Here is a 9,127-nt window from a genome sequence, read left to right as displayed (position 1 = left end):
TCATGATGAGATTCAGGTAAAGCACGGTTAATGTATTATATTATTGACTCAATAATATAATACATGAATTTGAGAGTAGGCAATCTAGGCATATTAACACAATTAATTAAACATACTTATCACGGCGACGGTGTACTGAGATTTATTTATTTTTTTTATTTAAAAAAAAAGAAATTTAAATTAAAAAATGTTTTTGCTAGGGGGCCCCTTAGTGGCTGCGGGGCCCTAAGCGGCCGCTTATGTCGCTTAATGGGTCGGCCGGCTCTGTGTCACCTGTAATCCATGAAAAGTCCACTCAGGTCATCACTAAACCGAATGGATTTTATAAGAAAACATGACTCTGATTGGTTGATAACCAAACACATTGTTTCTGTTTTGAACACAAGTCTAATGGCTCATTCAAAGGAAACCATAAAAGTTTTGACAGAAGTTTGATTTATTAACACATCTTGCGCACGCACGCGTGTGCACACACACACACACACACACACACACACACACACACACACACACACACACACACACGACCCGTCTCCTCTCTGTTTATAGGATCAGTCAAGGAACAACAGCTTGGGATGCCAGGTTACAGTTTGATAAGGCACATGGTGGACAAAGAGGGTCAGAACAGCATTTTTCTGGATGAATTGAGACCATTTAGAAGAAGAAATTACACTCCTCCCCCCCCCCCCGTTTATATATTTTGTTTCATTGAAAAGCCTTTCATGCAATATTATGCATATTTAAAACTTTGAACAAAACCAACAGAGGTTTTCATAAGGAGGCATATAGGAACATACTATCATTCGAAGGGAAGAGCTTCCTTGATGTTGGATGAACAAACAAGACTTTAACGTTGTGTATATAAATGAGTATGTATATATAAGTGCAATAGCCTTTACTGCCAAAGTCAAACACCTTCAATCTCCAACTTCATTTCCAAGGCAGAGAGGTTTGCATCAATAATAATCACTTTACTAAAGTACATAATTTTACCGGAACATTAGCTAGATCATGAAACAAAACAAATATCACTGTCTGCTATCTACATTCTAAAATAATGTTTTCCCAGTTCCCCAGTAACAATACAGAAAGCCCTTCACCAACAGTATAAACATTTGCACACTACATTGTGACTCGCATTTGAAAAAAAGGGGGCTACTTTGTTTGATCAATTTACTTTTCTTTCAATCTTAAATAAAGAATCAAAGCTTGAGCTCCCCTTGCACAAGAGGATCAGTTCCTTCTTGTTATAAGTGGAAAGGAAAGTTATGTACTTTATAAAAACAATTTTAAAAATGCAGTTTGTGCAAGCTATGCAGCATTTTCCCAGTGAAATCTAATTACCTATTCATTATTTATATTTTGCTTATTAATATTATTATATTTTAATCCTTCAGAGGATCACACCTCTTGTGGTTGTGCCTTGTTTCCACCAATACCTTACTTAATGTGCGGATCACAACCATTTATGTTTGTGCCTGGGAAATTCAGCTTGTGTTTGCTTCTGTACCCTTTTCTGGAAAATAGAATCCGAAGTCTGTATGTACACATGATTTATAAAACATATTCTTAATTACATTGCAAATTATGAGGGTAAAGACCATTGGCATTGCATCTTACAAATGATCCTACTTCCTGCAAGCCAGTCATAACACGTTAATATTGCTATCTCTCTAAGAAAAGACCTGGGACCTCCAGGTAAAAAGTTTTACATATACAGTATATCAATCTGAAATGTATATTGCAGGTGTGCTTCCTCTCTGCTACATCCTCAAGAGGAACAATTTATGAGAACCAATGCCGTAGGATAGATGCCATGTTAGTTTTCCGCTATCATACAGGAGGAGCTCTTATTTACATGAGACCCAAAAGAGGTTTGATCACTCCTTTAAAAAAATCTAATGTTTGAAAAGGTGACTGCCGCCTCACAGAAAGCTGTCCTCTGTGGCGACGAAAGAGAACCCATTGAAAGCGTTGTTGGAGCTGCTGCTGCCGTTCAACTCTGGGGTCCGACTCACTGAGTTAGAGACCATTTCTCTTGTGAACTCTGGATCAATGTGCTGAGTGTCAGCTGGGCCTCTCTGAAAGATGAAAAAATCTCTGTAACTGATCATAATTATAGTATTAGAGGTGAAGTTTATTTAGAAGCAAATATGTTCTGTTGCCATGGTAATATGAATAAAAGACTAAACCAAGAGCACACAAAGCATAAGTGAGGTCAGGAAAAATAATCTGGATGGAAACGACTTGTGTTTTTTATGTTGCCCCAAGAAAATACATTTTTTTAAGTTCACATATGCAGTGATGTTTAAAAAAATATAGCTGAATAAAATATAAAACATTTCTAGGTATTTAACTTAGACGGAAACGTTGAATGGAGAGGATTTTCAAATTGTGAATACGCCTCTATTGGGCCTGTACGATACATTATAAGAGGTGAGAGGAGTTGACAAAGGAGTTATACCCCAGAGATGGAGTACTCGAGTCCTCGACTCGGACTCGAGTCGGACTCGAGTGCCGATTTTCGGGACTCGTGACTCGACTCGGACTCGCGCACTGATTGACGCGACTCGGACTTGGACTCGGACTCGAACTCGTGAATTTGGCCCCCCCATGATGACTCGGACTCGACTTGTACATTGACGCTCTGAATTGGACTCGGACTGGGACTCGTGAATTTCCCCCCCCCACGATGACTCGGACTCGAATTGTACATTGACGCTCTGAATTGGACTCGGACTCGGACTCGAGCAAGTTTTCTCTGGAGTCTGATGTCCTCTATCCTGGCATGTGCACCTGTGAGGCGAGTTCACGGACTGGGCCCCGCTATTCCAGTCTAGAGATGTCTAGAGACACACCCCGCATCGTGCTGTATGCTTTCACACATTCTGCTTCCACATTGGAAAAGAGCAGCGCAAAATGCTCGCTATGTGGAAACAATATTGAAGAGTAAGCTCCGTAACACATTACTCTAAGGATCGAGTTCAGACATATAGGCTGTCTTGAACACTATCATCAGAGTCACGTGATCTAATCAATAAATAAAGATTCAGGCGATAACACGAAAGCACATGGCTACTTAATATGCAGAATTACGTCATTTTGCATGCCATGTGCTTTCTGGGGCTAAATCTTTATCAGTAAACCGATTTAACCGGTAAAAGTTCCTTCAAAATAAGAGTCCCGATCTTATTACTATCAAAATAAAAGTGCAAAACGAAAACTATAGGTTACTTACGTAACCCCAGTTCTCAAGAGTAAAATGAAGTGAGATGTCTCTCTATGGGATGCGCCTCAACGCGTATGCAAACAGAAGCATCAATCTCATTACGCCAATCCTGATTGGCTGGTGATCTTGACGTCTACGTCAGGGAATCCACCCACCCTTTAAGTAGCTTGCGCTACGTCGCTGCATCATTCAAAATAAGCACCTCTTCTCGCTTCGCCTTAGCAAGAAGGGCCGTCTGGTGAGACATCTCACTTCATGAACACTCCGTTCGATGTCTCACTATGGGATATTGAAACTCCCATATTGCTAGACATGCTTATCTCGAAAATCACCAAAACAACCAGAACTTAACAGGTAGAACCCTGTCTCAACACGGGGCCCAGCACTGCGCGGGCCACACTTGGAGCAGAGACATCTAGCCTGTAAAAGCGGACAAAAGTGAGCGGTGAGGACCAGCTCACTGCTGCACAAATGTCTTGGATGGAAACACCCTTGAACAAAGCCCAGGATATAGCCAGTCCACGAGTAGAATAAGCATGCAGGCCCGTTTGTGCCTGCAAACCCTGACTCGTATAAGCCAGAGCAATCGCTTCCACAATCCAGTGGGAGAGCCGTTGCCTGGTAACGGGTGGTGATGCCTTCACAGCCCCGTCCATCGTCCGCCTTCTGAGAGAGGCAGCAGCCACTCTTAGAAGGGGGGTAGACGTCAGACTGTTTATTGTTTTTATTGTTTTTATTTTCATTTTTATTGACTGCGCCCTTGGCTTTAAGCCTGGAAACGACAGTGGGAAATGATTTATTAAGAAACAATAGTGATGACATGTGTTTGTGTGACTTAAACGAGCAGCGGAGCTTGCTGTCTTTGATGTTAAGTCCATTTCCCTCATGGCGCAACTTGAGGATGACGTTCTGACATCACTCGAGGCGGCGGGAAGATGGGGGCATGGTTGCACCCCGGAAACACATGAGCATCTAACACTGGAACGTGTTCTGGAGCTGGAGAACAGGGAACTTCCACCTCTTTTATCGAGGAGAGGAGAGGAGAGGACAGCCTGAGCGAAGGACTGCCGCGGGGCCGTTGAAGGCGGCGGCTGGACCCTTCGGGGAAGACAAAGCTGGAGAGCCTCATCCTCCTTCTTTTTGGATTCACACCGCTGCTGCATCGAAGCAAGAGCGGAGCAAGTTCTTCCCCTCATAGCGAGTTCTGGAGGTCTCCTTGGCCACTTCAGGCCAGGGGATGTCCAGCGTGGACGCAGCGCGTTGGCACACGGCCTGCAAGTCCATACTGAGGCAGGGCGAAGCTGGTGTGCCTTCGCCCGGGGGAGCGGACATCGCCTCCAGCTTGGCAGCCTGGGCAGATGAAACGAAGATGTCATCTTCGTGCTCATCCGAGTCGGATAAGAGGAACTCAGAGGCATCCTCTTCATCCTCCTCCATATAATCCAGCTCTAGGACATCCTCCGCGGGTGGAACCACGGTGAGGTCCAGTTGGGAGCCCCAGCTTGACACAGCGCGGGGCTCCGCTCTCGCGGCTCTTGCCGCCACCGGGCCCCAGCCTGACACTGCGCAGGGCTCCGATTCCACGGCTACCGCCGTTTTTGAGCCCCAGCCTTACACAGCGCGGGGCTCAATCTCCGCGGCGGTCGCCACCATGTCCCGATTGCCGGCCGGCGAATCAACGAAAGAGAAAACGGCGGGGCAGATTACAATATTAACTGGTATGTTAATATTTATTCAATTCTTCTGCAAAGCAAAAAAGTAACCGGCAAGTGCCCGTTTACCGAATGTGAGCTTGGGTTCAGTCTGTGGACCGTTAAGCTAGCCCGGCAACTGATATTCGAGATGTGCTCTGAAGCGAGAAGAGGTGTTTGAATGACGCTGCGACGTAGCGCAAGCTGCTTAAAGGGTGGGTGGATTCCCTGACGTAGACGTCAAGATCACCAGCCAATCAGGATTGGCGTAATGAGATTGATGCTTCTGTTTGTATACGCGTTGAGGCGCATCCCATAGTGAGACATCGAACGAGTGTTATGAATTAGAACTTTACCATAGGAAAAAATTGGCATACAAATATAATCACTTCTCTAAAAGGTAACTCATTTTAAATATAGTTAGACATATTAAAGGTCATTTACAATAATAATAATAATATTAATATTAGTAATAAGCTTTATATTTGTATAGCACCTATTACAAGAATTGTAGCCAAACTCACTTCACAGCAGTTCAACAGACAGATTAGTATAACATGACAGGATAAAAGCAATGTAGAGGAGCGGCTACATTTCAACACATATATCCACGGAGATTAATATATGAAGACTTGTAACTCAGACTTGACTCGGACACTCCTTGGGTGACTCGGACTTGGACTCGGACTCGAAGACAGGTAATGATGACTCGGACTCGGACTCCAATCGGACACTCCTTGGGTGACTCGGACTTGGACTCGGACTCGACTACGACTCTCCCTTGGTGACTCAGACTTGGACTCGGACTCGAAGAGTGGTGACTCGAGAGTTACTTGGACTCGTGAATTGGTGACTTGACTACAACACTGATATACCCTTATGAATAGGTTAATCTGAATTTTAACCTGTTTATCTAAAAGAGAAATGGCTGAGATGTAGAAAGGAATTCAAGAGGAGATTTTCTTGGCTGTTGCCACTGGAAAATGTGTTGTGGGGGGAAACGTTCAGGGGGACGTTAATGATTGTTTTAGAGAGAGTACACAGATGTTTGGACGGGCAGACAGACACACTTATTATGTAAAGACAGTAACAGTTAACAGCCGGAAACCACTCACCACATTGGGGTTGTAAGGAGGAGTGATCCTCTTGTGGTCAAGGTCGTCCCAGTTGATCGGAGAAAAAAAGACGTGGTTCTTTATTTCTAACTATAAATAAAAAAAAGAAAGATAAGTTATAAATGCGTACTGTACTGTATATAGTTTTAGTGACATGTGTTATTCCTCATATTAGGATTCCACATACTCAATTGAGTTTTCTGCAATTATTAATAAGTATGAAGGTGATCTTTGTACATTTTCCCGGAGGGACTGGGTTTAGATCTGTTCTTAGAAAAGATCAAAGCCACTCCACTAAAGCAAGTAGTCCTTCGATAAATAATTTGTATAAAAGTAGGAATAATTGTTTTCTGGAAAACCATCTGTTTTAACATGGAGTGACGTTTTTTATTAACATAATACACTCACAAAGTCGGCGATGGCCCCGAGGCGCCTGTGCTGGTCTTTCTGCAGGAGCCCCTCCAGCAGAGAGCAGACGGCCTCAGACTTCCCAGGAGGCAGCGGCAGCGCCTTGTGGAGGATCCCATCATACATTTCACCCACATCACGGCTGTAGAAAGGAGGCTGAGGGGGAGGGACGGGTACAAGTATCATTAAATGATGAAATAGAATTTAGCATTGTATATATTATATATACATATATATATATATATTATATAGTCAAACTTTCCCTAGATGTTTCCACTTGTAATGAAGCAAGTTAATGAATGGTCATTATTGATAGGACCATGACTTGGGACCATAACTTCAGCCTTTAGCCAACAAAGCGGCTATACAATGCTTTAATTAGCATCAGTAAGCTAACATGACTATATATTTATATTTAGTATATATATATATATTTAAGATATAGTCATATTTAGCATTTTGTCGACATGAAATGTAATGGAAATGTATCCAACTGTTGATACATTTTAGTGTACACCTACGTGGGACTCTGAATAGCCAGTGAGTCTGCTTAATATTTATGATCCCAAGAGGATAGCTCCTCATATTTTAGAGATGCTCTGACCTTTCTTTAGCACCATCACCAGGTAAAACATTATACTTGTACTTGTAGTACTTGTACTTGTAGTACTAAATGTTGTATATTATGCATGGATTACCAACTCATTTGTACATGTCTTATTCACTCATTGTTAATATCTGTATTTGTGAATGTCATTGTTTGTGCTTATAAAAAATGAAAAACTCAATCAAAATATTGTTTTGTTTTTTTAAACTGAAAAAAACGTTGCCCTCAAGATATTCTTGCAACATGAAGATGCTTCAAATCAGCTGCAAAATCCCCCCTCACCAGGCTGTAGATCATCTCATAGATCACTGCTCCCAGACACCACCAGTCCACGGTCCGGTCGTACGCCTCCTTGCGAAGAACCTCTGGTGCCAGGTACTGCAGACAGACAGAGCAGGAGTGGCATATTCTCTTTTTACAACAGCTATCCCTTTCAATCCACATTAAATACCTAACCATGTATGACGCACAGTATTGTGTATGACAGATAATTAATCTGATGTCCTTTTCCTGTTTACATGTATATTTTTTACGCACTTCTGGAGTCCCACAGAAGGTCGAGGTTGTGCCCTCGGGCTCTATTCCTTCTTTGCACAGCCCAAAATCTGTCAGCACCACATGTCCCTGCACACAACAAACCACATCTATATTTTAGTTACACACATATAATAACAATAAAAACATGGAGGAGTTGAAGATTACTGAAGTAAATGTGTTGTTTTAGACTCACCTGAGAGTCGAAGAGAATATTCTCCGGCTTGAGATCTCTGCAAAGACAATAAAAAGCAGATTTTAATGATAATAAAAGAGATCTGAGTTTCACAGTAAAAACCAAAAGCCTCTAGATAACGATATGACCCAGGACAATTCAATAAATGTGTGTTGATTCTGACCTGTAAACGATGTTAAGGGAATGAAGATAGCCGATGGCGCTCGCTACCTCGGCCGCATAGAATCTGGCTCTGGGCTCTGAGAAACACCTCTCTCTCTGCAGGTGGAAGAAGAGCTACAGAAAGAGAAAGAGGGGTTGATGGACAGTTAGGTTTAGTGTTCATTGTTGTCTTAGTTCTGTTATAACGCCTTGTGCGGAATGCTTTGGCAATACTATGTTTAAAATGTGGTCATGCCAATAAAGCCCCTTTGTATTGTATTGTATTGTATTGTATTGACAGACAGCATGGAGAGGATAGAATAAAATGACATTTAAAAAGAATAAAATACTTTAAACCAGCTGTCTGGGTAAACATATTTGTCTACACACAGCAAAGTGTCTGTTGGCTGCTCGCCTGGTAGCTGTGATTTCATTTGATAAGCGTCAATAAAGGATTACCTATTAGGAAATTGTTACACTGCAGCCAGCGGAACAATAAGGAAAAACACTTTCCACAAACAAAATGTTATGATGTTAAACTAGGCTTACTCCCGTTTGATCACAGTGGGGACGTTTCTGGTATGAACAACCCTGTTTTGACGTGCTTTTCCATATAAACAGACTTAAAGTCGAAAGAGACAAGAAGAACAATCTTTTTTCTTTTTAGAACAATAAATGAATGAAGAAAAATAGATCGAACAATCACTGCTTAATAAAACATTTGAATAAAAAAACAATAATAAAGTAATGAATCACCATTTCTGACCATGTTCGATACAAATAATGTTTTTTTATGTACATACACTGTAGATATTTAGTTTTGGACACATACCTCTCCCCCATTCACATAGTCTAGGACAAAGTAGAGCTTCTCTGCGGTTTGGAAGGAGAAGTGGAGCCGAACCAGAAAGGGATGTTTCAGACTCTTCAGCAGTACATTTCGCTCAGCCATAATGTTCTTTTGCTAAAGAGAGGAGACGTTAAATAAAATCACACAACTACACCAGTAGAAAACCTATTTTTCTATACCCTGTGTAGTCAAGAGTGATTTGTAATGCCTGTGGGGCTCATTTGTTTGCAGGAAACATTTGAACTTGTCACAAAAAAGCACCCATTTGAATAATTTAAATCATCTTTTCCATAAAGCTTCTTTGATGTTATTCTGCTGTGAAGCATTTTAGTAGTGCAGTACAAATAAGCTGTGAA

The 9,127-nt window shown here is 41.8% G+C and overlaps 1 protein-coding gene across 3 annotated transcripts in view; it reads right to left on the bottom strand.

Moving 5' to 3' along the window:
- Positions 1 to 414: 414 nt before the first annotated feature.
- The window catches only part of sgk2a (serum/glucocorticoid regulated kinase 2a), a 13,977-nt gene continuing 5,264 nt past the window's right edge, over positions 415 to 9,127 (bottom strand). For all 3 annotated transcript variants that reach the window (XM_079674212.1, XM_079674214.1, XM_079674213.1), the window contains exons 6-13: positions 8,754 to 8,885; positions 7,944 to 8,056; positions 7,781 to 7,817; positions 7,588 to 7,674; positions 7,333 to 7,428; positions 6,444 to 6,599; positions 6,036 to 6,125; positions 415 to 2,081 (exon numbers count right to left, since the gene is read on the bottom strand). In XM_079674212.1, coding sequence (XP_079530338.1) covers positions 1,926 to 2,081; positions 6,036 to 6,125; positions 6,444 to 6,599; positions 7,333 to 7,428; positions 7,588 to 7,674; positions 7,781 to 7,817; positions 7,944 to 8,056; positions 8,754 to 8,885 — 867 coding nt within the window. In that variant the 3' untranslated portion in view covers positions 415 to 1,925. The remainder of the gene's footprint in view (positions 2,082 to 6,035; positions 6,126 to 6,443; positions 6,600 to 7,332; positions 7,429 to 7,587; positions 7,675 to 7,780; positions 7,818 to 7,943; positions 8,057 to 8,753; positions 8,886 to 9,127) is intronic.

The sequence above is a fragment of the Notothenia rossii genome, assembly GCF_949606895.1.
Source record: "Notothenia rossii genome assembly, chromosome: 4".
Taxonomy (NCBI): Eukaryota; Metazoa; Chordata; class Actinopteri; order Perciformes; family Nototheniidae; genus Notothenia; species Notothenia rossii.
This window is presented reverse-complemented; position numbering and strand designations above follow the sequence as displayed.